General features: G+C 47.1%; 9 protein-coding genes across 9 annotated transcripts; 4 read left to right on the top strand and 5 right to left on the bottom strand.

The window, feature by feature from the left end:
- Positions 1–8: 8 nt before the first annotated feature.
- On the bottom strand, positions 9–3646 carry VE01_02608 (uncharacterized protein). The gene is made up of 10 exons (XM_018272116.2): positions 3080–3646; positions 2768–2949; positions 2535–2634; positions 2140–2484; positions 1958–2087; positions 1815–1905; positions 1571–1758; positions 1259–1520; positions 1139–1212; positions 9–1088 (listed from the first exon to the last, which is right to left on the bottom strand). Exons 2-10 carry the CDS (start codon positions 2910–2912, stop codon positions 594–596), a joined length of 1830 nt encoding a protein of 609 aa, XP_018132886.1. The 5' UTR covers positions 2913–2949; positions 3080–3646; the 3' UTR covers positions 9–593.
- A 729-nt stretch (positions 3647–4375) lies between these two features.
- VE01_02607 (uncharacterized protein) lies at positions 4376–5559 on the top strand. Its single transcript, XM_018272115.2, has 2 exons — positions 4376–4673; positions 4748–5559. Exons 1-2 carry the CDS (start codon positions 4598–4600, stop codon positions 5470–5472), a joined length of 801 nt encoding a protein of 266 aa, XP_018132893.2. The 5' UTR covers positions 4376–4597; the 3' UTR covers positions 5473–5559.
- Positions 5560–5630: 71 nt separating this feature from the next.
- On the top strand, positions 5631–8419 carry APC5 (anaphase promoting complex subunit 5). The gene is made up of 3 exons (XM_018272114.2): positions 5631–6543; positions 6590–6683; positions 6742–8419. Exons 1-3 carry the CDS (start codon positions 5784–5786, stop codon positions 8213–8215), a joined length of 2328 nt encoding a protein of 775 aa, XP_018132894.1. The 5' UTR covers positions 5631–5783; the 3' UTR covers positions 8216–8419.
- Positions 8255–9222, bottom strand: COX13 (Cytochrome c oxidase subunit 6A). The gene is made up of 4 exons (XM_018272113.2): positions 9031–9222; positions 8943–8967; positions 8637–8804; positions 8255–8550 (listed from the first exon to the last, which is right to left on the bottom strand). Exons 1-4 carry the CDS (start codon positions 9203–9205, stop codon positions 8511–8513), a joined length of 408 nt encoding a protein of 135 aa, XP_018132891.1. The 5' UTR covers positions 9206–9222; the 3' UTR covers positions 8255–8510.
- Positions 9223–9368: 146 nt separating this feature from the next.
- APN2 (Class II abasic (AP) endonuclease) lies at positions 9369–12710 on the top strand. The gene is made up of 6 exons (XM_018272112.2): positions 9369–9533; positions 9584–9596; positions 9691–9736; positions 9800–9932; positions 9990–12378; positions 12458–12710. The coding sequence occupies exons 1-5, from the start codon at positions 9506–9508 to the stop codon at positions 11738–11740; spliced, it is 1971 nt and encodes a 656-aa protein (XP_018132892.1). The 5' UTR covers positions 9369–9505; the 3' UTR covers positions 11741–12378; positions 12458–12710.
- VE01_02603 (uncharacterized protein) lies at positions 12546–14467 on the bottom strand. The gene is made up of 5 exons (XM_018272111.2): positions 14085–14467; positions 13787–14034; positions 13498–13737; positions 12783–13449; positions 12546–12717 (listed from the first exon to the last, which is right to left on the bottom strand). The coding sequence occupies exons 1-4, from the start codon at positions 14255–14257 to the stop codon at positions 13199–13201; spliced, it is 912 nt and encodes a 303-aa protein (XP_018132889.1). The 5' UTR covers positions 14258–14467; the 3' UTR covers positions 12546–12717; positions 12783–13198.
- Positions 14468–14570: 103 nt separating this feature from the next.
- On the top strand, positions 14571–17061 carry VE01_02602 (uncharacterized protein). The gene is made up of 5 exons (XM_018272110.2): positions 14571–16270; positions 16319–16515; positions 16564–16638; positions 16695–16976; positions 17029–17061. The coding sequence occupies exons 1-4, from the start codon at positions 14760–14762 to the stop codon at positions 16754–16756; spliced, it is 1845 nt and encodes a 614-aa protein (XP_018132890.2). The 5' UTR covers positions 14571–14759; the 3' UTR covers positions 16757–16976; positions 17029–17061.
- A 994-nt stretch (positions 17062–18055) lies between these two features.
- Positions 18056–21703, bottom strand: SLA2 (sla2 Src like adaptor 2). The gene is made up of 4 exons (XM_018272109.2): positions 21548–21703; positions 21319–21459; positions 18322–21217; positions 18056–18268 (listed from the first exon to the last, which is right to left on the bottom strand). The coding sequence occupies exons 1-4, from the start codon at positions 21583–21585 to the stop codon at positions 18185–18187; spliced, it is 3159 nt and encodes a 1052-aa protein (XP_018132887.1). The 5' UTR covers positions 21586–21703; the 3' UTR covers positions 18056–18184.
- Positions 21704–21788: 85 nt separating this feature from the next.
- VE01_02600 (uncharacterized protein) lies at positions 21789–25571 on the bottom strand. The gene is made up of 2 exons (XM_018272108.2): positions 24872–25571; positions 21789–24806 (listed from the first exon to the last, which is right to left on the bottom strand). The coding sequence occupies exons 1-2, from the start codon at positions 25354–25356 to the stop codon at positions 22454–22456; spliced, it is 2838 nt and encodes a 945-aa protein (XP_018132888.2). The 5' UTR covers positions 25357–25571; the 3' UTR covers positions 21789–22453.
- Positions 25572–25621: the final 50 nt, after the last annotated feature.

Raw genomic sequence — 25621 nt, 5'->3', positions numbered from 1 at the left:
AAAACTTTACAGAAAGCTGTTTATTATTATTGTAAACTACTATGTACAGGAACTAGCCCGAGCAGTTTAACTAGAATAGCCTCAAGCAATTGCTTTCTTTTGGGTGTTTCGACTTGGACCCTATCCTATGTCGGATTTGCCATGATTATGCAGAAACCGGCGGAGCAGGCCAATATTACCATTAAAACCATGCCACCAGCATGATAAACCTTGAAAACAAAGTGTTTCCACAATAACGAGCTTGTTGGAATTTGAAATGCCATCTGATATATTTCTCGGCAAGCTGCCACGGGCAGGCACGGAAGCCCAATTGCAAGAGCTGAAGTAGCTCAGAGCGTTGAGACAGGACGCTTGGTACAGGACATCCTGATCGAACCCATGAGTCGCATAATATATCAACAAAGCGAATTGCGTTGAGCCGGAAAAATTGAAGCAGACATATCCATCAGCACTGGCCCGGAGAAGCCATGATAAAAGCCAGTTGATAGAACGATAGCGCGAGAATGTTTGTCGCTTGGGGATGAAATGATCAGATGAATGAGCGGGATCCATCACATCAACGTAGAATGCCCAGGACACAAGATGCGGCGTGCTCATTGCACACTTTGGTATGAATCGGTAGCTTCGCCAGCATCTGTGCCGTCGCCAGTCGCTGTGTGTTGGAAAATATGAGCCTGAGGACCGTATTGAACAGCATACGGAAGCACCTGGTTTTGGCCGTAGTAATCAACCTGTCCATGCGGAGTTGGAATGGCAAATACCGGAGGCGGGCCAGTAGTGGCATGACCGTGACCGTTGCCGTTGTCGGAGACTGGGGTTGTAGCATAGCCTGGGCTGCCAGGGTAGCAGTAAGGTGCCATATGGTAGGGATAATGAGCATATGCAGGATAGGTGCTGCCCGTGTAAGGGGTTGGCGGGTATCCCATGTATGGATATGGTGACCCGTAGTATGATGGAGTCACCGCCGTTGCACCGCTGCCATCATGTGTGATACGTTGAGCAAGAGGCTTCCGACGAGCAGATGAGACCATGTCCTGTGGCTTCTTTTGGTCGACTTTGAGGCGACTGCCACCGTATGAATACATATTCTGAGCAATGTTAGAATCTCAGTGCCGAATGAGGGGGGCACAAATATTACCATAGCCTCAATGGCATCCTGTACGGAACCAGGATTCGCAAATTCCACGTATGCAAAAACATTAACGTCACACCCTAAATAAAGTCAGGGAAAGTTTGGGAATGGATGTTTTAAACCTACCCTCACGAACGGACGGGCGACGATTAACGGTAATGTTGATGATGTGACCCATGTTATCAAAGAGGTCATGGACCTGAGACTCTGTGACATTTGCGGGAAGGTTGGCGACGAATATAGAACGCTGGTCGACTTCAAAACTGTCGAGGTTGGCTTTCCCAGTGAAACAGCTACGGGAAACGGCAGATTTTCCGGACTGGAAAGGCGAAGCGTTGCGCTCATTAATCTTGGCTTGGAAGTTCCACTCGTCAGAATCGCGGAGCTCCTGTAGACATTGTTAATGGTAAGTAGGCAAATCAGCGCGCAGTATCTTACATTCAAAGCCTCTCGGCCACTCTGGTAGTTGAGGAAAGTGACCAGAGGACCACGGCCGAGGTTGAAAATGACAATCTCAGTTTCAGTTGGAAAGTGTATACGCTCAAGCTCACCAAACTCTTCCAGGACGGCACGAGCCATGTCTTCGGTAACGTCGATACCGTCGTGGCGAGTAAGATGGTAATTGCCTAGAATGTGTTGTTAGAATGGCTGAGATTATTGAAAGCTGAATTTTGGAACCCACGGTTGGCATTGGACCACTCAATGCGACATCCACGGCCGAAAATAACTGTGCCTTTAGCTTTATCCCTGGCGCGAGCAGCATCGGAACTATTCTTGTAGGAGGTTAGCGGAGGTTACAAGACTGCATATTAGCAGAATGCTCACCGTGAACTGAACGAAGCCCATTGGCATATTCTTCTTATCACGAGTGATCTTGACGTAGACTGTGCCATACTTGCGGAAGACTTCGGTAACTGCAGCCTCAAGTTCAACCTCGTCATGCTGGCTATTCAGGCTGGTAACAATCGCATAAGCTATGAAACTTGATGCATTGGCATTCTACTTACTTGGCAACAAACAGACAACTGTCTGGAGAATAATACAATTGACAATTGTTCTTGTCGATAATGACAGTATCCGGGACGCAAGCATGAAGACTGCCACGAACGCGCTTACCATCAGCTGGAGAGCTATCATCAGTGATAGCCGCAGTGACACGCCAGTTCTTCATGATCTTATCACTCGCAGACGGAGTCGAACGACAAGAGCCAAGTTTCTTCGTATGCTTACGAGAAGCACCGCGGCGCACACCATGATTGGACGGAGATCCACCATACTCGTCGGAAGGAGTACGGGCAATGAATGGGTCGGGGTCTTCTGTACCTTTGCCAGGCCGTACGAAAGAACAAGTGCTTGAAATCTGTCAACGACAACTGAAAGTTAGTTGATAGAGGATACTTACTCGGTATCAGTGACAAGGTATGGTGACGCTTGTTCCGGAGTATGAACACTATCATTGTCGCTGCAGAGGGATGACTCCGTTTCAACAGTAGTAGTTTTACCTGTAGCAAGGTCGTTAACAAATCCCTTGGTCGGAGAAATTAAAAATTAAACTACAACATGAGAATATAAAAGCAATAGAGATAGAGGCTCAACAGCTAAAATGAAGGGGTATAAATGGTTTGTGAAAGGTACCTTTTCTCTTGCATGGAGATTCATCCGAAGCAACGGGGCTCAGCTCAGTTTCGCTGAAGTTAATGCTCTTGGGAGACAAGTGGCTCTGAATAAATCCGAAGCAGATCTCTTTTTCAGCCGCGCTGATCTTGGATTTATTGGACATTGTAATGACCGGAGACAGTATTGGACTGCGATGAGAGCTGGATGGGCTATGTTAGCGCATTGCAAAACCGTGGAAATGGGAATTCTAGTGCCACATGAGAAGGCTGCATGCTTCGATGCCAGGTACAACAAAGTCCCTTGTCATCTATGCTAAAGATTACCACTTGCCTTTTGTCGAGATTGAAGAGCTGGAGAAATTGAAGAATCTGTGTGCAAAGACAGATGAAAAGAGTGTATATATGACAAATGGAAAGAAAGAAAGGGAAACGAGAGTCTTGGGGAAATAACGAAGGTTGGGAGAGAGGAAATTGGAAGTCTTTGGGAGTAAGGAACGTAGGAAAAGAAATTGAGAGTCTTGGGAAATAAGGAAAGTAGAACGAAAGTGAGTGTGGATCGAACAAAATACGCGTAAACAGGGTGAAGAAGGTTGGAAGGAAGAGCGTTTGAAAAAAGGGGGGGGTGATTTATTTGATCCTGAACCGCGCTAGAGAAATTGGCGCTTTACTCAATTCAAGGATATTGGCCCAGCGAGAGCACTCAAAAGCTGAATGGGGTTATGTACCTGCTTGGAAGTCGGCTTAATTTTGCGCCGGCGGTTCCTGACCACGAGACGAGGGCTTAAGCGCGAAGAAGGGGGGTCATGTGGTAACCGCGTTTCCTCTCGTGACCGCGACTGGATGTCAACCGTTGCTTGGAGAGCTGTGTGGATTAGATTAGACTAAGCCTGAATTATACAGGGAAATCTGGTCGTGATGATGCAATTTGTTGGACAACGCCGTGCCATTTGTAGTGAGCTGCAGTGAGGCTGTGAAAAGCACAAGCTTGGCTCCGGCTCTATAAATATAGCTTCACGCCACAAAAGAAAATATTATTGTACGGAGACAATTGCATTGAAAAATATAATGGACGATTTTGTACGTGTATAACGATGGCGATGGATTGCTCTAGACTCGAACATGTACGAAGTCTTCCATCCATCTGCGCCTGGGATGGACCACTGGGAACACTGTATGTAAAACAAAACAAGAAATTAGACCCTTCCAATGAATATATAGACCAACGAAAAGCAAAACTTCAAGGGTGATCCCTTGAAATTATCCTACACCTGTCGTTGTAATTGCCTTTTAATCCCTTCAAACGTTGAGGCTCCCGGGATTGAGGCAGGATGTCATCGAGCAGGTGTGGTGATAGTTTAGGAAATATTAGAAGCTGCGGCATTCAAACGCTGACAGATGAAAGACTGAAAGACTGAAAGACTGAACGAAGAAAATGAAAGTCTGGATACATTCTAAATTCAACAGATGCTGCTCAGCATCTCATAAACTTCCAAGTTTTGTTGTTGGTTTCGTGACGTTGGATCCTTAGGAGTTGGGTGGGTTTACTATGGGGCACGGACCAAAGGTGTGCCGAGGGGCCATAATTTATCCGACGATGTTGAGCCTCAAAATATAGATGGACCATCAACTTGTCTTCATGGCACTAGTAGTAACAAGAGACATTGCTTTGGTCTTGTTCGAGTGGCCACAAACTTTATCTAAAATGTATATGGAATGCCGTTACTTGTAATACTATACGAGCGGCGTCTTTCTTAAATTAATTTGTTTACACTGCCACAGTCACTGGGGACCGACGAGGTCTGATATCGAGACCGAAAGCAGTGAGATACAGCCTCTCCCAAAGGTCAGTATGAGGGTCACCGGAAGTTTAAACCGAGGCTTTATTGGCCGAAGCATCGATGAACTGCAGAGATACTCAAGACTAGGTAGGAAAGGCCGTCCCTTACACTACTATACCTGCTTATCAATGCCGATTTGCTGATCTTTTTCGCCTTGGCAGCATTAAAGGGTGAAGCTGTTAGGCTTCCCACGGCTCCTTACGTTTTGAAGACTTTCGATAGCCCAGAAGAAACCGCGGCATGTAAAGTTATGTCCGACGCTGATATGGGTGGATTCACCAAAGCCAATCTCGATTGGAACCCACCCGACGTCTCCTCGAGTTCCAAGTCAACAAATAACTCTCGAGGGTATGCAAGGTTCCACGGCAACATATCAATTGATCTTCCAGCAAACAAACCTCAAATTCAACGCACCGGCTATGCTGCTTGGAGGACTCGGGACAGGCCACCAACGATCTTCGGAAAAAGCCTCTGGGACATCGACCCATACACATACTTGGCGATGCGTATAAAGTCTGATGGGCGGAAGTACTTTGTCAACCTACAAACAGAATCAATTGTACCGAGCGATATACACCAGCACAGGGTCTATGCTCGAAAACCGGGAGAATGGGAAACTGTTCTCATTAAGTGGAATGATTTCGTTCGCACCAACCATGGAACCGTAATGGAACCACAAACGGAACTAATGCGCCAAAAGGTGAGAACGATTGGCATTGGTTTAATAGACCGAGTGCCAGGAAAGTTTGACATTTCTGTTGAGAGCATATGGGCAACAAACAATGCCACTATGGACGATTCTATTGAAGATGGGGGATTAGAGGAAGGCCAATTGAAGAGCAAACATGGCGCGAATATCAGATGGAATGGCAGTAAACCTTTGTAGCTTAGCCCTTGTACAATAATAAGAACGGGTGATATCGAGCATCTATGATCACCCAGGAAGACGAAGACCTAGGCCCATATACACCACGTGACCACGTGAATTTATTTGCTTTCGATGCAAACAGGTAACGCGACTATGATGAAGGTCTAATCCAAACACACTTCCAAAGAAACACCTTAGTGATCGTTCAAACGGAACAATGGGTCTGAATCCGGAGATCTACGGCCACAATTAACCGTAACACAGTCCATTGGAGATAGCACACCAAGTCATGCTGTATCCCTTCACAAACTACCCATGAAGCCTTCGTGATGGCAAGATACTTGACTCCTGCCAGTATCGGGCTTTTATGCCTGATCGAATTGTATACGGATTCGGCGGTTCCAATACCATCCACAGTTCCCATACTGTCGTTTATTGTCTCTAATTTACTGCCTCCAAGTCTTCCAAAGCCTCGTGATCATTTCTCAAACAACGAAACACGGGAGGATCGTGCTAATTTTATCATTTCAATCGAGGACTTTGAGAGACTCCTCGGCGCCTATCCGTCCGCGTCTGGTCTCCCAGGCCGAACATTATGGGACATATTCTTGATGAAGTTGTGGGATATCAACTCGCTCCATGCGCTACACGTTTTTTTTGAGCGGAGGTCACACCTGCTCATGAAAACCCGCGAGGATACCCAAATGGACACGGATATTGGAATCCCTCCCCCGAGTCAAGCCATGATCTTACTGTCGAGGGCGAGTCCGTTTGGGGCTTTTGTGCGAAGGTCACAATTAGAATTCACCAGGCTGAAGTTTCAAGATACGCTGAACCTGTGGACAAGCTTCATTGCATATCGTCAGGTTACCTTAAGTACTTGGAGAAGGAGGAACCCAAACGCGGGAACCTGGAGCTTCGATGCAATGTTGGAAGAGGCGGACAAAGAGTGGGACCAGGATACGTTGCAAACATTAGTCAGTGTGGCCTATCCCAACGTCTTTACGCATCATGGCCGATCGCCGGACGGGTTAGTTAGCACGAATGACGTTGAGAAACTGCTTGAGTTTCAGATCGAGCAGATGCAGAGTAAGTGTCCCTTCTCCGGTCACATATGCATAGCTAATGGTAGAAGAATTTGGCAACCGAGTCCCAGAGACTCTACAACAACAATTTGAGGAGATCCTCGACGGCGATGTCATGATACCAAGCTTATCACATTATGTCAAGTATGGTTATATCCATGATGTTGACTAGAACTGCAAGATCTCTTCTAACGTGCACTAGGTTTCTTGATTCGTGGCGGGCGGGGGATTATCCCACGTCTTTTGACAACCTGCATAGATTCTTCGACTATACTATGCAGAACAGAGATAGGCTGTTTTATCAGTATGCATTGCTAAATCTTGCTGTGCTTCAAGCTGATTTTGGATGCTATCAAGAAGCAGCGGCCGCAATGCAAGAGACAGTGTCCACAGCAAGAGAGAATAAGGATATGGGTTGTTTAAACTTTAGCTTGAGCTGGTTGTATCACTTCGGCAAAGCACAACCAACGGTTATAAACTCTGCCGACAAGACCAATATGTTGGGGATAGAAAGAGAGGGCCTTACATTTCTTCGTGTAAAGGCCAAAGAGTCGGGTATGTGGAGCTTGTGGAGCTCGTCTCTCCTCAGTGAAGCCAAGATGGGGCTTTCTGCCGGAGAAAGCGTCTCGGGCGCATTTGAAAATATCCTGAGAAGTTCACAGCTCACTATAAATAAGAACATGATGAGCAACGTGGGGGTCCAGATGTTGCTGCAGTCATCTCTGTGGAGCCGCCTCGGCATCACGTACCTTGCGTGGTCATATTGCGAATGCTTCCTGCATAGTCACTCCCGCCTCGCCCCATTCGATGATATTCTCAAAATTTCTTGTCGTTCTGCCTACCTTCTTGGTCAGAATGGCCAATATGCCGAAGCCCATGCAAAATTAGAGCAGCTAGATCAAAACTCTCTGCGATCACTGAAAGCAAGCCAATATTGGCTCATATTTCGTGGAATTCTGCAAGTACAGCAAGATTTGCACGGTGGAAACCTCGATAGTGCAGATCAACTCTTACTGCAGCTCCTCCAATGCCGAGGTGGCGACGCGGACATTTCATTTGAGCTTAATATTCTTCATATTGAGGTAATGATTCAGCGCGGCGATTATGACAACGCCCTTTGTCGTGTCGAAGAGATATCTTTGGGGTTTAAACGCGAAGGAGAAGATATACTCTTCCGCCTCAAGCTTCTCAACATGAAAGCTCTCCTATTCAACAAATGTGGCCGTCCACAGAAAGGCTTCTCAGTTGCAGTTCATGCAGCAACCTTAGCTTGGCGAGCGCACATACTTCCACCTTTATGGGAGGCCATAGGAATCATTGCTTCTGTTCTCACCTCGTTGTATGAGTTCTCTGCCGCATCTCGGATTCTCACCACCGTTATTCCACGTGCACTGGAGTGTGAGGATGCCGCATTATCTGCAGAGTTGTGGGGTTTCCAAGTCGACGCCTACATGGGGCAAGCAGGGCAGGCGACTTCCCAGAGCTTGCAACGCAAGGATATGTTAACCTTGGCCCTGGAGGGCATCGAACGCTGTTTTGGGGAATGGTATAAGTTGGGAGATAAGAGAAGGATGAGCGCGTGTATTGCGAAGAAAGCGTTGATTCTTAGCACTCTTGGAGAAGTTGAGGCTGTGGTGAATGTGAAGGGGCTGTATAACGACTTGATGGTGGCATAAATTACAAATTAGAGATTAAAGACGGAGTCCGTCATGACAGCTCTGGGACCAAATCAAAGGCCGAAAGAGAACTAGAACAGCTATTACTACAAATATGCACTTTCCCCTCATAATATCACGTACAGTATAACGGTTCAAGTTTATAGAATATAAGACGCTGTTCTCGGCTCACTTGTTTATGTAGACTGCAAGATAATGTACAGGTTCTCTGTCCGCAATTATTTCCAGAGCCATCGCCACATGATGTGGTCACTTTTCCATTTCAGCTCCTTCAAAAAACAAAAAAGAGTCGAGCTTATTCCGCGGGCTTGTGGTAGTTAACCGCGTCATTCCAGCTATAAAACCGGTTAGTAACTGTTCTTCCCCAAAACAATTATGTGGCGGTCCAGCTTGGAAGTCGGATATTGCAGTGGCTTCTTACAAAAGAGTCTTGTCTCCATTTCCCCAGAAGTAGTTCTTGGAGCGGACGTTCTGGTATGGGTACTCAGGGCGCTCCTCTAGTGGCTCTCTGTGTGCCCAGTGCTCCCAATGCTCGTTCCAGAGGTTGTAAGCGTTGACACCGGAAATGATCAGGCAAGGGATCACAGCACTGTGCACGGTCAGCTCTCCATTATTTTATTCATTTCCCCCTCAACCATCTTCCGCCTATCTTGATGTCTCACGGCTATCCATGATCTGTGGACACTCTGGATTCCGATCCTCGGCGAGTGGATTTAGGCCGACTTACTAGATAGAAAGTTTACGCCACAAATCTGCATTACAACAAGATCAGTACAAGTTCACATCCTTTTCCGGCATCACTTTTCAGAACTTACCAGAGGTAGCGGCCGCATGGTCCTTGACGGCCTGACGTTCGCGGTTGAAAACGTTATCCTGAACGCCAGCTGGGAGCTTGGCCTCGGCGTGTGCAAGGCGCTTCTGGATAGCTTGTCGCACTGTTTGGGAGCGAAGAGGTGCCGCAGCACGGATAATGGAGCGTGAAGAGAACATGGTGCTTTAATGACATGCAATTGGAAGTCAATGAACAATGCCTCGGAGAACGACGAGGTGGACCAGCTTTCACGCTAGTCATAACCGATTAGTCATCAGGCAATTGAGCCGCACCCGACGTATGTTCAGTCACGTGTTTTATGATCCTCTTGGTGAGTCCTGAGCCAAGTTGAAAGATCTAAATATATCGATAACCTGCATCAAAGTTTTCGGAGACTTCATTTCTGGATTCCTATAAGTCTATGGAAACGATGCAGTGAACTCATTGGTGCGCCTGACATCATATGGTGATAATTCACCATGGGGCTACGTATAACGACTTGGAACGGTAAGTTTTACTCTCAAAACAAACACTTACAGTAACTTATTCCGTCACAGTGAATGGAATAAGGTCAGTATCCTCATGCTTGATGCCATGCATTGAAGGAATTCGGATTTACACCATTTACATCTGCGATTAAGCTGGGGTTACTCACACTCACCAGGAACCCCTTCGGATATCAGCCATGGCGAGAAAAGAAAACCTTCCAGGTTAGTTCAACTGTATTGATGCTCGAACAGAGTAGAAATTAACCTGTGGTGACTATCAACTAGGCAATGTTTGACATCCTCGAGGCAGATATAGTTATTATGCAGGAGACAAAAATCCAGAGAAAGGACCTTCAAGATGACATGGTTCTTGTGCCTGGTTGGGACGCATATTTCAGTCTCCCCAAACATAAAAAAGGTGACCGCGCGATTTTTAGAGGTTTACATAGTTATTTATACTTATGCACCACCACAGGGTATTCTGGGGTCGCCATCTACACTCGCTCAAGCGTCTGTTCCCCAATCCGAGCCGAAGAAGGAATTACTGGCATTCTTTGTCCCCCTGGCAGCTCGCAAAGCTTTTTTGATCTCCCTAACGATGAGAGAATTGGTGGATATCCAACGATATCACAGTATGGGGATTGTACGTTGGATGCAGCCACACTCGACTCAGAAGGCCGTTGCTTGATACTTGAATTCCCTGCATTTGTTTTGATCGGAACCTATTGCCCAGCCAACCGTGATGAAACCAGAGATCATTTTCGCCTAGGCTTTCTGAATGTCCTTGATGCGAGAATACGCAATTTAGTGGATGCCGGAAAGAGAGTGATACTGGCTGGGGATTTGAATGTTATCCGGGAAGAGCTTGATACGGCGAATGCTCAGGAGCGAATGCGAAAGGAAGGGGTTACTGCTGAAGAATTCTTCTCTACACCAGCTCGAAGGCTGTTTAATCATTTGGTTGAGCATGGCAACGTCTATGGCGAAAGAGATGAATGTCGAGCTCGGCCTGTTCTAACAGATATATGCCGTAAATTCCACAATCGGCGGAGTGGCATGTTCACGTGTTGGGACCAGAAAAAGAATGCACGGCCAGGCAACTTTGGATCTCGCATCGACTATATATGCGCAAGTCTGGACTGCAAAGATTGGTTCTCCGAGTCAAATATTCAAGAAGGGCTTATGGGATCGGACCACTGTCCAGTCTATGCTGTCATCAGCGATAAGGTACAGCTTGATGGGAGAGAAACTGATATTAGGGACGTTATGAATGCGGTGGGAATGTTTCAAGATGGCTTTCGCCAGCGTGACTGGTCAATCAAAGATCTACTTCCCGCCTCCGCAAAACTCCTACCGGAATTTGATAGAAGGCGTAATATTCGAGACATGTTTACCAAGATGCCGCCTGCTACTCCTCTTATCCAAGAAGAAAGCCTCACAGGTTTGGCTACAGCTGGTGGCGAACCCAGGCCTGAAAGCCCAACAACAGGTGATGGCTGTGGAGTGGTAGAAGTGGGTTTAAGAGATTCATTTAGTACGGCTCCCCAACCTGGAGTTGTAAAAGAACAAGAAGGAGATACATCGAGTTGCAATACTGGCAAAAAAGTCAACTCCATGATTTCTAAGAGCAAGCGCTCCGCAGAATTACACTTGCAACGAGATCAGAAACGCACGAAACCTGCCAGTGAAAAGGCTTCAACAAGCAAGAATCGACAGAGAATGGCCCAAAGCACGTTGCAAGGCTTCTTCACACCGAAAACACAAACCCCAGGTGGACAGCCCAATGTCAACGTCAATACCCAACCTTCCAGCTCTACTGGTAGTAACTATTCTCTCAGTCCCTACCTCAGACAAGGGTTGACTTTGGGACCGGATCAGGACACCCAAGAGGATATTTCTTCACATAACGCCGGTGAAGGCTACAATACCCCTAAGGAAGCTAAATATTTGTCAACTCTCGTTGATGTTGACAAAGAGGGTGATATTATCGACCCAATTGTAGCCAAAGAGTCGTGGTCCAAGATCCTTGGGACGCGTATAGCACCTCGCTGCGAGCATAACGAGCCATGCAGAATGCTGTCGACAAAGAAACCTGGCATGAATTGCGGACGGTCGTTCTACATATGTGCCAGACCACTCGGCCCTTCGGGTGAAAAGGAGAGGGGCACACAGTGGCGTTGTGGAACGTTTATCTGGAGCAGCGAACACACAACTTCCGGGCAGTGAAAGGAGATATATCCATCTTGGTGTTTTCCTGTGCACTGTGGCCGCTTGTCAATCTGTGAAGATATTGGAACTTGCGAACCTATGGGCTCAAGCTTGGGCCTTCCAATCTAGAAATCGTACACGGTCTACACGGTCAACACGTTTTGAAGAAGTGGTCAGAAACAATGCTGAGAAAGACGCGGGCAATTCCACGGCGCAATGAGAGACCCTGGACCTCCAGTGGTTAAAGATCATCTGGCAGCACAAGGAATGCAGTCCCCAAGCTGGAAGGGTCGGGATTTCGGGATTTCGGGATGGCGCACGGGCCCCAAGCTCGAAAGTTGGAATTTCCTTTTCGGGATAGCTTACGAAGGCCAAAGTTGCAACGCGTCAGAAATGAGAGAATCAAACTCGCATCAGCTATGCCAGTTTCTCCAAAGTTGATGTCAAAGAAAGGATTTGTCAATTGCTCAAGTAGTTAGATCCTACCAAAAGATCCCGATTATCAATATTACGGAGCAACACACCAACATTGTGCTGCAATAGAGTATTACAATGAGGGAACCATAGCTGAATTTTCCGCCGGTGACTATGATAAATAGATCGTCCCTTATTATGACATATCTTTGTTGAGAAACGGGCAATAACTTGCCCTGGACATATTGTGATCCCTGATGACTTGGCTGTGAGGACGGCTCTTCTGGGATTGAAAGTATCACAGGAATTGGCATTGGGGACATTTTATGCTTTGGCACGTTATGGCAGCAATCATTATTAACGAGCACAACAAATACTGGATTGCTTTCTCTGCTTCAAATAGAACATTCGTGGTTCATTTGTTTTGTTCCATGCAATACTGGAGATCCCAGGACTACATAAACCGAAGCAAATCCTCTCGCTGATGAAACCCGTCGTGATCTGTATTCGACATCTAACCAGTTCCTTCCATCTCTTTGTTGCAAACTAGCAATTCATCGTAATAGAATGCGGTGCCCTAACTTCCTCGGGTTAGCTTATAGTTCACATAGTTTGTTGATGCCATGCGAGTGCTTGAACAACGTACTTATCGAGATGGCCACTGCAAGTTTGGACCCATTTGGTGAACACCGGCCTTTCGAAATCGATGACGTAAAAACACAAGTGTAGTTTTGATTCTGCAAGGGTGGTATTTTCCGTGTGCGATGTCGTGTGTAAACCCATACCTGGAGAACAAAAGAAAGCAAATCTGCTATAACGTCCACAATACATCGTATCAGGATATGGCTGTTATTGTCCCGAAGAGAAACAAACTTGTGCAACCAGTTCAAGGATAGCACTGAAGAGAAACCTGTCTTGAAATTGATTCGGGATGTTCGAATATCCAGGGCTTCAGGTACATATCCGTGTCCAATGGATAAATGTGAAGTTGTGAATGTATGTAGCGTTTGCGGGTGATAGACCACACCGTTCATGCATGAGTATCAAAGCGTATTCCATGCATTATCTTGTCCAGAGATAAGCGCCCGGTGCAACTCCAGTGGTGGGAATGCGGCCATCTTTGACTCGAGTGTCATCTTTCAGCATCAAGTCAACATCGGCGGTAATAGAATTCCAGGACACAATGTCAATATCCATGGCAGCACTGTTAACAACGCTCTTGGCCAACTCGATTTTTGCTGGGCTATAAGCCCCAAGAAAAAGAACATTTGGCGAGCCCGTCTTTGGAATGAGAAATTTCAGGTCAGAGGCATCTGGAAATATTAGTTGTGAGTATGTAAGAGGAGAGTTTAATCAAGTACCGTTTGACAAGTTGCCGCCCTGGTTGTCGTCTGCAGTATTCTCTTCGGCTACAAATCTAGCCATCAACTTGCGCTTCTTTTCTTTCGTCATACGTCTCTTCAATTGCTCCGGGCGGCGTGGACGATACTGATAGTCTGGATACTGCAGCAAATGGTCGCGTTTGGCCTGCTTTGAGAGGGCCAGGTAGTGATCGCGAACTTCAGTTGACTCTCCATTCCATTTTTGGCCAAGGATGACAGCTAAAAATGGTTAATTCATGAGTATTAGAAGCACATGAAATTTACTCACAGATTTCATTGTTGTGAATGCCAGGGTTTGCATCCTTGACAAGTTGGTGGTGATCTTTACGATAAAGAATGAATGCATTTGGCGGCCTTGGAACCTTGGCCATGGTTTCGCCAGTGGGCTCTGATGCACTCGTATCTGGCGAATAAAAGATGCCTTGCCCAAACTGGGGCCCTTGACCGAATGGATGAAAAACAACTCTGTCAAGATCATTCAAGACGGTGAATTCAGATGATGAATTGATGAGTAAGCTGTGAAGAAGTCAGAAAAGCGACCATATAGAAGTAGTCAAAGTACTCACGCAAACCCATAAAGAAGCCAATTCTTTTCATTCTGTTCGAGTTGATCAAAAATACCTGACAACTGTATGTGCGCAATGACATTGTTGCCGGTAATTTGACCAGAAAGAATTGCTGAAATGGATTGGGCCAGGTTGGTTGGCGTGAAATTCATGTCTGTCGTATGGAGCGACATAGCTCGTGACGCCGTTGGTGCAAGCTATAGCTGAGAAAATAGCAGTTGCAATTGTATTCGTCGTTTGAGGCCACAGCTTGATAGCAATCAGTAGAATGAATACAGAGAAGGTAGTGTTGGGTGTGTTGATTGGATGATGACAAAAAGTTGGTGGAGGAGTGGTTGTCGAGGTGTGAATGAATTGAAGTTGATCGAAGCGCTTATGAAAAGTAAAGCGGGAGATGCGACAAAATAACCGCTTTCTTTGTTTATTTAATTAGCCTGCATCATACTCGGTAAACTAAGCGGTCGGTAAAAGCAGCAAGTAAATGGACTATCTGAAAGAACCCCCAAGTGGATTTCATTTGACGCCACAGAATAAATCCGCCGTAACCTTTCAAAAATAGTTACATCCACCCCAACTTCCATCACAACTTCCACTATCTGATCAGAACGGTAACTTCACGAAATACAAAACTAGACTTCGACAGGATTGAAGGCTCACTCAAACGAGAAACTGAGAATGGGGCGAGAGATGATTGGGCAAGTCGATATTCCACCTTACATCAGCGATCACGATTCGATCCATGATTACAATGACGGGTATGATAGCGACACATCCAACGAAGAAAGTGAGTCCGACAGCGAAACAGAAGAAGAAGAAAACTCTACGCTGGACGACGACGAGTACGCAACGTTCAAAAATAGAATGAAAATTAAACGCGGCCGCTCAATCGGTTTAAGTTTCAAGCCAAACGGTTATTTGGTCCCAAATCGTCAACTTGCCTATCTCTTGAGGGCCCGAAAGCTGGTATTACACGGCCCTTTTAACGCAAATGAAATAAATGCTCCTCTTGGAGAAAGCAATTTTTGTCCGTCACTTCAAGATGTTTTTTGGCGTTCATCTGGGCTGAAATTCCGCGGGAATGGAAGGGCAACGGTCACCTTGAAGAATCCCCATCTGAAGAAAGTACCGCCCTTAACATCGACAAGAAAAAATGAGGGTAGCGATGGAAACAATATCAGCACATCACTCAAATATCTGCACCGTCTGGGAATTTCCTTTGACTCAAATGGCGCCATTGTCGAAAATCTCACACTTAAAGCCATGTTGGATGCCGGCAAGATAGTCTTGGACAAGTCCACACATGGTTACACTCTCCCTAATTCTTCAAAACCAAACGAAGGGGCACAATTTGAATCCAACTTTTCAAAGCCATCAATGTTCTTTTTCGTATCACGACCAACAAATGAAATTGCCTGGGGGCTCGATCAGCAGCAAAAGACCTTGAGGAGAAACCCCAAAAAGGGATTATGGAAATCAAAAGGAGCTGCAGAAAGTCAAGGAGATGGAATTATTCCCAACGTTGGTTTTATACCAGTCAATGACAATGATCTCAAGGTTCTCGGCAGTACCAGGTTCATCATTTCCCTCAGCGACCTAGCTTTTGCTATGGCCGATGAAAAGAAATTGCTATTATCTCGCCCGTCACACAATCACCAAACAGAAACGCCAATTACTTGCCTCCTGTCGATGCTTAAAAAAAACGGCAATTGCAAATATACGAGCACCAAAGACGTAAACAGCGCCATCAATTTAGACACAGAAGGCTCGAGATTTCTTGAAACGAAGACAGCCAGCTCCGAAACAGATTCTGAGTCTGAACCAAATATTTTGGACTCAGTTCCGTTCGAAGAGGCCGGCAATCTCATCCAAAAATTCAAAACAACAATCAGTGAAGCTTGTCCAGGATATCAAAAGGGCGCTCGACAAAAATATCGTCCCAAGCGTATCCCGTTTCGTTCCCAGTCTACCATTTCGCTGCCACCATGGAATTCTATTAAGTTTACATACACGCCAGTCGGCTGTATTCCCGCCAAACTTCGGAGGATTGAGAATGTTCTAGTGAAGGTTAACAAGAGGGCTATCATGATCATCAATATTTTCAATGAAAGTTCCAATATACTTGGAGGATCCAAGAAGATGTATCTTCCTCTTGTATTTCGATGCTGGCTTCGAGCTAGCATTGTGGCGTAGGTTTTGCTTTGCTATTTCATGGCCATCCAAACTAATATCATCAGGGGGATATCGGACTACTTACAGCGGTCAAACGCAAATTCAAACCCCGATGGAATTATTTGGACTCTTCTATTGCCGTTCTACATAAGAGGAGAGACGCCAAATCGTGCAGAAATGTCTGTTATCGCAGGCCAAGTACCTCAAATTGGAGACCAACGGCCAAATTGGGACAGCCCCACTGCAAAACTGAAAACAATTTGTAAGCTTTCAAAATGGCAACCTGTGAGAAAATCTAACGAAAGTGTAGTGCACTCGGGAATTTTAGGTGCCTTCCCTTTGGAACTTTTTTTTCGTGGGAACTTTTGGCAGTGGCTCATATACGGTATGTCGTCACAGCTCAAAGCAGTGCCAATCGTTTCTGACCTGTTTACTTCATAGAGGGAGCGCCACACATACGGCAAATTCGACCAGGACCAGAGGAGTATGAATTGTCAGAATAATATGGGATATGGTTTTAATGACAATAATTAAATTAAAACTGGCCACTTGGGAAGAGAGGTCTATTCGCATACAGTTGCACGACGAACGGATTTAGATATACAACTGCCGTGAAAATGGAATGGACAACGAGTACTACAACGCTTTTGACCAGCAATCCAGCAGAGACAACTGAATACCTGGCAAGCCTGGGCTATACGCGCCCACTGATCCAGCTACCATGTACGTTTGTTCTGCTGACTACCACACTTCTTCCCCCGCTAACTTCTGTCAGCTATCGAACGCAGCGAAAGCTACGCGCTGGAGGATTCGTTCTAAAAAGCGCTCGCCACAGAGTGCTAGAAATGTTTTGGTCGTTTTAGCTGACGACCTCGAACTATGAAACATCAGGATTCTATTCGTGCCCTTGCATCATGTTTTCAATGTGAGAAGTGACGTCCAGATAAAGAAGTACGCCAAGGAATCTAGCTGCAACCCTGTCCCACAACACTTTTCCGGATCAGTCGTGGGGCAGTCTCCACCCAACCACACCGTCAGTTCCTTCCCGCACCTTGTCCCTCCACCGTCGATCCACCATTCCCGCCATTCCCACCACCATCCAGCACCAACCAACAACTTTCCCCTCTGATATTCTCCTTATTCCCGATGCCAGGTCCCAAATTTACTGTTACTGTGTGCTTCCTTCTCCCCAAACCGGAAATCATCATAAACCCCCACCACCATTCAGCACACACACGCCGCTTTTATGGTCTTGGCAACGCGTAGATCTTTGCCGCAATGCATGAGGCATCACACCACAGCAGGTTGGTTGTCCCAATAAAGAGACTTGTCGCCCGATACACTATTGGCCCAACCCCGGCCAGACCCTGCAGAGATGCGAAGGAAGGGTCACATCGTGCTAGCGTGCATCGAAAGATCTGACATGTCCTTTGTCCCGCTCCATCTCGGAACTCAGTGCTTCGTACTCCAGAACTTTGAACTGTTGATTCGGTACGTCCTGCATAAGTACGGCGTACGGTGGGAAGGGGTGGAGCGAATGCTGGAACGATCGAAGGTTTGGACCCTGATGTAATTCTTGAAATATTTCCTGTTTAGGAATAGCGCGATCCGTTTCACCGCCTGAGCTTAACATTTGACTGCGAAGCGGATATTGAGGGAAAGGTGTTGCCAGGGGGGAGGGGCTGGGAAAATCGAAGGAAAGCCGCTGAAAGCCAGGGAAAGTTAGAGAAAAGTCAGGGTAAGTCGAGAGGAAGTCATGGGGAAGCCACGTAAAGTCAAGGGAAAGTCGAGTCAAGAGAACATCGGGCAATAGGGCTACTATACATGTCCCAGGCCTTGTAAATAATTCTGTACATTAACCGCGTCTTGCGCATGTACAAAGTCCTCTTTCTACTGCTCCCATTCATCCAGCCCATACTGCACCTGCCTTCTCATTCTTGATACGAGATCTTCCTCATCTCGCCCAGCCGCTGTCTCGCAGAGGCCAAATTATTCTCGAGTTGCAGAATCTCAACCTATCGACGGTTAGCATCATGGCGTTTTCTTAAAGCGGGTTTCGGAATCTTACCTGTTGCTCCATTTCTCTGACCTTGAACTCGTGCGCTCCCAACTTGCCGTAATCAACTCGTTCTTCGTCTTGGTCACGGTCCTTGATCATGCTCTGTACTTGCCTGACAAGCGCTCTGCACGCGGCACCGACTGCCTTGCTAGCTGTCTCCAGTGTCTCTTGGCTCTTGCTCATGAATCCAGCCTTGACTCGGCTCGCAGCTACGAGTTGCGCAGTGGAGGCTGCAACATCGTTTGATGCAACAATAAGTTGTTCAGGGCTATTGCGACCGGACAGGACTCCGTCTGCAGTTTCAATCAGAGTGTTTGTGGAGCTCGCCACAGCCTTTGCAGCAGAGATAAGACCTTCAGTCCAGCGATTGTTCTTCTTGTAAAAGGCAGTGCGAGACGAGGATCCCCGACCAGCTTGCACAATCTCTTGCTGGGTTGCGGTGGCCGCCTTGATTAGCTGCGCGATGGCATTCGTAACTGCTAATGCGGCATCGAGAATTGAGTCATGAATTCGCAGCTCGTATGTCGAGTATCCATCCTTGGGCTTATTCTTAAGCTTGGCCAGGCGTGCTGCTGCTGCGGCGATGGCATCGGCGGCCTTGGTGAGTTCATTGTCGACAAGATCTCCCAAGTCACCCTTATTGTTAGCCAGTCTCCCGCTGCTCGGTGCAAATGAGTCAGCAAGCTTGTTCAGCTTTTGCAAGTTCATCTGGACATCGTTGTTATTATTGATGACGACGTCAGTTTTCTGCATAGGGTCCATCCCATCCAGACGAAAACTCTGGAGACCACGGAAGAATTTAACTGTGGATTGAGCAGATTGTCTGGCTGCATTTATTAGTTGGTCGGCCTTCTTGTCGTCCGTGGCCAGCCTTGTGAGTCCCTTGGTATTGCTCAGGACATCTGCAATAGAGCCAGCAAAGACGTTGGTGGTGCGGATAATCTCCGCATGTGTGCTATTAGGGCCGTCGGCGATAAAGTTATTGAAAGAAGTCGCAAACTCAGTCGCACTCGCAGAGGCTTTCTCGACCTGTGATAGCACGTATGACGGAGATGCATTCTGGTTTCCCGCTTGCATCGAGGAGTCAAGCTCATAGAGAGCGTCGTCTACACGTTGGACACCACTCTGAAGGACAGAATCAATGATGTCATTGATCTTCGCAATGTTAGAAAGTAACACTGCATCAATCTGACCATCTAAAGCATGGTCAGTTTCTCCTTGGGATAGCTTGAGCTCATTAAGTTCAATCAAAGTTTGGTCCATTCCCATCTTCATGATCTCCAGCTCATCTTCCTTTTCTCTAAGCAACTGCTCGAGGTCACTATCGCCTTCCCTGTATTTGGTTGACATGTCCTCGAGAGCACGCGACTTCTTCCGGAGGGCATCTTCAAGGTCGGCCATCTCACGGTTGTACTTTGAAAGCATAGAAGAGAGCTCGTTACCCTTGCTAAGCTCTGCATTATCAGCACGGTCAAGAGCCATACGGAGTTCTCGTTTCAGCTTTTCAAGCTCTTCTCGGTTTCCACCGCTCGCCCGATCCTTTTCATGTAGCGCACGGTCTCGTTCGCGTATCATATCTGCAAGCTCGAGGTTCTTCGTCTTGATTTCGCGTTCAAGCTTCTCCCGTTTGTCAATGGCTTCCTGTGCTGAAGCTGCCTTGAGTTGCACGGACTTGAACTTCTGGAGGAGATCAAGATGCTCTGTTCGCAGCTGTGAGTACAGTTTGGCCAAAGCTTCGTACTTTGTTCGCCATGTGTTCAGCTGTTCTTGCAATGCCTTGATTTGGTCGTCTTTGCTCGTAATTTGTTGACCGTAACTGGCTTGGATCTGCTGCAGTTCACTTTCGAGGGCTTTTACGCGCTGATCATACTGCTGCAGCATCAGCTGATCACGTTCGTACTGTGCCCTCGCATTCAAATTTTCTTGTTCGAGCTCTGCCAGCCGTCCTTGGGTCTGCCATTGTGTCTGTTGCTGCATCAGCGCCTCTTGTTCTCGGCGTTGCTGCTCGGCAAGTTGGCGCTGCTGCTCTTCAAAGTTTTGTTGAGCTTGCAAAGCTGCCTGCTGCTGTGCGTAGAGCTGTTGAGCCTGCCTTTCCTCCAATACTCTCTGTTGCTCCTCGTACTCCTTCTGTTGGCGATTTTGTTCGTTCTTCCAGAACTCACTGATGTCATCAGGCTCTTCATTTTTTGGTGCAGCGACAGGTGTTGGTTGGCGTTCCACCTCCTGCTTTGGGCGCTGTGGCAAGCTAGGTGCGTTTTCGTCCTCGGCAAGGAGATTTGGCGGGTCTTGAGGCAGTTTGGGAACTGTTATTAGGCTTGTGAGATATCGCAAATTGGAGCACTCATAGTAGAACTTAATCAACCGATAATGCTGAGCATCGTACCGGCCCCGTAGAGGCTCCAGAGCTTCATCGTCACCAGTTGTTGTATGCATTGCGCGAAGCATACTTGTAACAAACTTGTAAATCCCGTAGCTCTCCTGAACCAGTGGTACCAGGGCTGAAATCCGACATTCATTGTTTGCGCCGCTCTTAAAATGAGAGAAAATTAACTTCTGGAACTGCTCAATCTTGTCCTGTAGCTGCATGAGGTCTGTAATCGTCTCATACCCCTCATTTGGATCATTTATTGACTTTAAGCTGATGTACTCCTCATACTCAAAAGTGCCGTTGAATTCTGGATGCTGTTGGTGAAAGGTGAGCTTTGCAAGCAGGAAGTAGACGTATTCTTTGATCAACGGGCCATAGCCTCGGAGGCCTTCTCCAGACATTCCGCGATTCAAGCTGTCAATCCAGCTTCGATTTGCCATAGATTCCCGAAGTGTTATGGGATGCCCTTCTTGTAAAACTTTGTGTACTGTGATGAGTGCTTTGAATGTCTGAATCTCGTCCGCGAGTATAGGTTGCCTACAGTTTGTCACTATTAGCAAATGAAACAACGACGGCCACAGAGGCATCTCATCATCTAAAACAGAGTAGACCCGTGGCTGATATCATATTGTACTCACACCTTCATCCCAGCCCAGAAGGACTGGGAGCTCCTGTGGTCCCATGTATACACAATACAACTCCTCACATGCTTTCGTTTGGGTGCCGATTCCTCAATGCTGGTGGCTTTTCGGATATTGATAGCCAGTTCGCTCTCAGACCTATATCGCATTTAAATTAGTTTAACTTCAGGACGATTTAAACCTCTGTTAGAGATCTACCAAGGCAACAAGATTGGGGGTAACAGACTTCGCATTGTCAACGTGTCTTGCTGTTTGTAGTGACATGTTGAAACTGCAGCAGCGGACACACCCGCGCACAGAAAATAAAGCGCAGTATACCAACAAAGGAATGGAAGGTAGGGATATAATCTGCCGCAGTTTGCTTATACTGTCTCCGTGAGTGAGGCCGCGCAATACGTAAACTTAGGAGCGAGGCTCAAACGGCAAGCTCCGGTATCCATGACGGGGTGTGGGGCAGGCCAATTATTCGCCTCTCCACGTAATCTCCAGGTACAAGTGGGCAGTAAGCCAAGAAAATGTCACAACCACCAATAACGAGGTCCTTGGAGGAGACTTTATGAAAATCCAAGGGCTATCTTAGTACTGGAGTACGATTTATTATCATTTCACTGTTATAGTATATATTTATTTGACGAAACCCCCAAACGTCTCTTGCCAGAGTAGCTCTTACTACCACTCACTATAAGGTATTTAATGATAAGAAGTCGGAGGAGATAAACACAACCAGAATAGTCGGTTTTGTCTGTGTGGGGATTGCTTTCCATCTAGCTTCACTCATTGACTCTGTAACATAGACTACTTGCAAGTGGTGCTCCGTTATATATAAATGGAACTTGCCAAGGAGCCTGATGGTGGGAATATCTGATCGAATGTCTGCGAAAGTCAATAGTTTCCCTGGTGGCCAAGGTCAAGCGGAAACAAGCTGATTGGCATGACGACGAGTATGAAATAATAGCATCACCGCAAAAAGGTGGCGAGGATCCCGTTGGAGTTGTTTATCCAGGCACAGGTTGACAATAAGATCGCAGTGAAGTGTATCGCCGGAGTAAAGGGTCGAGGCTTCGTGGCGCAATACAGGGCATACTTTGGAACCCTCCAAAGGTCGATCAAAATGTACTTGATTATACAATTTCTAACATTCAGAAATTCCGGTGCTTCCATCCCTGCTGGATGGGTTGTGCAGGCTCTCGGTATCTTCTAGTACATTTGCGGGCAAGAGAGGACCTTCCTTTGCGGGTGTGCTAGAGTGACCGTGGGCTTCGTCATCATTGTCGCCGCCTTCCCAATGAGAAATATGAGTATTTGCGGAGTCGTCTGTTGGGGACACCGGCTCAGAGTCTGGAGCTGCGACGACAAGTACACCTTCCTGTGAGACGGCATTGTCATTGCGAGAATGCCGCTTAGGTAGTGGTGGGGCTTGATGGGACATGTTGGAAGATGCAGACCTTCGAGCCTTGACTTCAGACGGTTGTCGGGCCATATGTGGAGGAGGGAGTGGTCTGCGTTTTGGAACTGGGATAGGCGCAGTTTTGGTCCTTCTGTCTGGAGGAGGTAAAGGCGTGCCAGGAGGCGGTAATGGTTTCCCGCGACCCATTGGCTGTGTCAAATCGGGTGTTTCACTCCCAAGTTCAGAAGCCATGGAGAGCTTTGTTTGGTCACGGCTTCTTTGTAGCGCGTTTAACCCCCATTTTCGAGCGTTTTCAGCTGCACTGGCGACTGCGCTAAGAGTATTCCGTTTTGAGGTTGATCCTCTGCTAACACTAGCTCCGGCTTCTGAATCCTCCACCACGTTCAGTGAACCATTTGCGTCTTGGCCGATAATTCCTAGGCGAGAAGGGCGTATAGACTCAGCGTGAGAACTATCGGATAGGCTGCTAGGGCTTTCTGCCAATGATGCTTCGCCTTTGTGCTGGTTTATTTTGAGGCTCTCTCCATCTGCTGCTCTCAATTCATCACAAATTGTGGAGTCGAGTCCAGCACATTCGACACTATCTGTTTCTCGTGAGGAAAACGACGACATACTGCCAGACTTTGTTTTCAATATACTTGAAGGCTTAGACGGAGACCCAACAGGGCTGGCCGTTGTTGAAGGTGGAGGCGACCTTGCTGATAGAGCAGCCATGGTAGAAGCCGCTGCACTGTGGTCTGAAGGGCTTTCGAGCTTGAGCGCGTCGATATTGGTATTATCGGTGCTTACAACAGCACTCGCGAATGAGTGCTTCCTGATGGATTTTGGCTTATTAGAAGTCACCGACGACTTTGTTTCGACACTTGTAGACGAAGCATTCTTTTTGGAAGGCCCCATGTTGAAGACCGACTTCGCGGTTTTCCGAGCAAAAGACTCTACATGTGGGCTGGTTTCCAGCGCGGGGGTACTCATGCTCTTCCCCAGCGGCGGAAGAGGCGGAGAAGACGTTTGGTTTTCTATTTGCTCCAGCTCGTCTACATCTCCATCCTCGGCAATTATTGTTTCAAGGGGTTGTGATGGCCGAGACAGTTCGCTGTCTGTCCAGATACCGCCTCGCCACTTTTTTCCATCCGTATTGAAAAACGCAAGGTCGTCCCAAAATGGCATAACAATGGACTCAGCAATGACCTCCTTGATCCTGTTCTCTATCTGGCGGAGAATCAGAGTGTAGGTAATTTGTCTGGAGCTGACAATTGGCTCGATAGACATATCTATTCGTGGAGCGGTCTCGAAAGTCATCCAAAGACGGTTGCTTGGTGGCGGCTTAATTCTAAGAAGCATGTGCCCCTCAACGCGGCGAACGGTAGCCGCCAAGACTAAGTCTACCTCCCTGGCCTTGAACCTTGAGCCGAGTTCTATCCTTGCAGTTGCGGCTATTTCAACGCGGAAATTACCTGTGTAAAGCATGTCGCCTTCAATCGTACAGTCGCCGTCGACGGTAAGGTCTTTTAAACGCGGATTAGTGATATATGGGGCCCCCTCACCCATATCAATGTTTCGAATGATAATCTTGGACAGAAATGCAGGCTTCTTCACTCTCGATATCTTTTTGGTAATCTTGGCTCTAATAAAGGCCTCGACATCCGGCGTTTTGTAAATGCCGAGGAATATTCTTCCTAGGACAGCGTTGAACCACCGTATCTGCATATTCTCCTCGGATGAATGTAGCCGTTGAACCAATTCAATAATGTGCTTGACATCGAACTGTAGAGGCTTGGGGACATTGTTTGAATCTTCAGGTCGTTTTTGCATATTTTTCAGTAATGCGAAATAGAAGTCTTCCTTCTCAGAAAGACTATCGGTAAATAGATAAAAAGGTTTCGAAGGTGTTCCGTCGGGCGTCATTTCTCCAACGTCGGCTCTACGGGTCAAGCATATGGCATTTCGCTTGATAAAAAGCTCCCCGTCTGGTATTTCCTCGCCTCCGCCATATATACTGACATCGTGGTGTGCCAGGGATAGCACATAGCGGACTTCGAGTTGTTCCTCAGTGTCGAAGAGTAGGATATGTTGATGCCTAGCAAATTATTAGCTACAGTCCACGTAAAAAAAATGTATTGCTGTTCCAATTTATAACCATACCTTAACACAACATAAAATACATTTCCGCCTTTACTGGTTGGCTTCCCGGCGCCCTTGATATCCAATGGATTTGTGTCCTTTCTTCGGTCGAATATGCTGCGGTACATACTTTGGTATACACTTGGGCTCGGTGAAGTGACAACTGTAGAGCCCGTAGGAGTTGTTCTCTCCGGCGGTTTGCCATTAATGCCTCCAGGGACATATTCGCGGCAAACGGCGAAATACCCAGCAGCTACGTCAGACTCTTGGGAGCTGCGAGACTGAAACTTCTCGTCCAAATTCTTGGAAGCCGATCTGATAGCATCCGCTCGGTCGCCATCCCGCAAAAGGCCGTTGCTTCTCGGTGCTCCTGGCACCTCTGTCGTGGTCTCGCGGACGGGGAATGTCAGGTAAGCGTGTAGGATGAGGACCACAACGAGGAAGGGAAGAAAGGTAAGGCCACCAAGAAGATAGACGAGAAGGAAATAGGTGACTCCTCCCATCATGGTCTATCAATAGGCGTCTCGGACTACACGCACAGCCCAGATAGAGGTTACGTGGGGTTGGCGATGACGCACGTCGGGTAGGAAGATCCTCCTCAGCCAGCAAGGTGTCATCTGAAGTTGAGGTGGTGGGTGCAAGGCGGGTGCACGGCCGACGCTGACCAATGAAGTTTAGCGACATTATTCAGAACGACCTGGGTAGCGGGGTAGGCTTTAAGTGAGCTAGTCCGTCAGTCTCAAATGCTTCTCAAACGATTAAACGCGCGCC

The sequence above is a fragment of the Pseudogymnoascus verrucosus genome (assembly GCF_001662655.1).
Source record: "Pseudogymnoascus verrucosus strain UAMH 10579 unplaced genomic scaffold scaffold_8, whole genome shotgun sequence".
NCBI classification, from domain to species: Eukaryota; Fungi; Ascomycota; class Leotiomycetes; order Thelebolales; family Thelebolaceae; genus Pseudogymnoascus; species Pseudogymnoascus verrucosus.
Note: the sequence above shows the minus strand (reverse complement) of the source record. Positions and strands in the feature narration are given on the sequence as shown.

Coding starts and splice junctions, on each gene's coding strand:
- VE01_02608 (XM_018272116.2), bottom strand. CDS start 2,912: ATGTCCAATAAATCCAAGATCAGCGCGGCTGAAAAAGAGATCTGCTTC. Junction 2,635..2,767: donor ATCTCCATGCAAGAGAAAAG/GTACCTTTCACA, acceptor ACCTTGCTACAG/GTAAAACTACTACTGTTGAA. Junction 1,906..1,957: donor TGGGCTTCGTTCAGTTCACG/GTGAGCATTCTG, acceptor ACCTCCTACAAG/AATAGTTCCGATGCTGCTCG.
- VE01_02607 (XM_018272115.2), top strand. CDS start 4,598: ATGAGGGTCACCGGAAGTTTAAACCGAGGCTTTATTGGCCGAAGCATC. Junction 4,674..4,747: donor GCAGAGATACTCAAGACTAG/GTAGGAAAGGCC, acceptor TCGCCTTGGCAG/CATTAAAGGGTGAAGCTGTT.
- APC5 (XM_018272114.2), top strand. CDS start 5,784: ATGGCAAGATACTTGACTCCTGCCAGTATCGGGCTTTTATGCCTGATC. Junction 6,544..6,589: donor TCAGATCGAGCAGATGCAGA/GTAAGTGTCCCT, acceptor TAATGGTAGAAG/AATTTGGCAACCGAGTCCCA. Junction 6,684..6,741: donor AGCTTATCACATTATGTCAA/GTATGGTTATAT, acceptor AACGTGCACTAG/GTTTCTTGATTCGTGGCGGG.
- COX13 (XM_018272113.2), bottom strand. CDS start 9,205: ATGTTCTCTTCACGCTCCATTATCCGTGCTGCGGCACCTCTTCGCTCC. Junction 8,805..8,942: donor TGGCGTAAACTTTCTATCTA/GTAAGTCGGCCT, acceptor GACCGTGCACAG/TGCTGTGATCCCTTGCCTGA. Junction 8,551..8,636: donor AATGGAGACAAGACTCTTTT/GTAAGAAGCCAC, acceptor CCGGTTTTATAG/CTGGAATGACGCGGTTAACT.
- APN2 (XM_018272112.2), top strand. CDS start 9,506: ATGGGGCTACGTATAACGACTTGGAACG. Junction 9,737..9,799: donor GAGAAAAGAAAACCTTCCAG/GTTAGTTCAACT, acceptor ACTATCAACTAG/GCAATGTTTGACATCCTCGA. Junction 9,933..9,989: donor TCTCCCCAAACATAAAAAAG/GTGACCGCGCGA, acceptor GCACCACCACAG/GGTATTCTGGGGTCGCCATC.
- VE01_02603 (XM_018272111.2), bottom strand. CDS start 14,257: ATGTCGCTCCATACGACAGACATGAATTTCACGCCAACCAACCTGGCC. Junction 14,035..14,084: donor TGGCTTCTTTATGGGTTTGC/GTGAGTACTTTG, acceptor ACTTCTTCACAG/CTTACTCATCAATTCATCAT. Junction 13,738..13,786: donor CATTCACAACAATGAAATCT/GTGAGTAAATTT, acceptor AACCATTTTTAG/CTGTCATCCTTGGCCAAAAA.
- VE01_02602 (XM_018272110.2), top strand. CDS start 14,760: ATGGGGCGAGAGATGATTGGGCAAGTCGATATTCCACCTTACATCAGC. Junction 16,271..16,318: donor CTTCGAGCTAGCATTGTGGC/GTAGGTTTTGCT, acceptor TAATATCATCAG/GGGGATATCGGACTACTTAC. Junction 16,639..16,694: donor TTGGCAGTGGCTCATATACG/GTATGTCGTCAC, acceptor TTTACTTCATAG/AGGGAGCGCCACACATACGG.
- SLA2 (XM_018272109.2), bottom strand. CDS start 21,585: ATGTCACTACAAACAGCAAGACACGTTGACAATGCGAA. Junction 21,218..21,318: donor TTCTGGGCTGGGATGAAGGT/GTGAGTACAATA, acceptor GACAAACTGTAG/GCAACCTATACTCGCGGACG. Junction 18,269..18,321: donor TCAGAGAAATGGAGCAACAG/GTAAGATTCCGA, acceptor AACCGTCGATAG/GTTGAGATTCTGCAACTCGA.
- VE01_02600 (XM_018272108.2), bottom strand. CDS start 25,356: ATGATGGGAGGAGTCACCTATTTCCTTCTCGTCTATCTTCTTGGTGGC. Junction 24,807..24,871: donor GTATTTTATGTTGTGTTAAG/GTATGGTTATAA, acceptor ATAATTTGCTAG/GCATCAACATATCCTACTCT.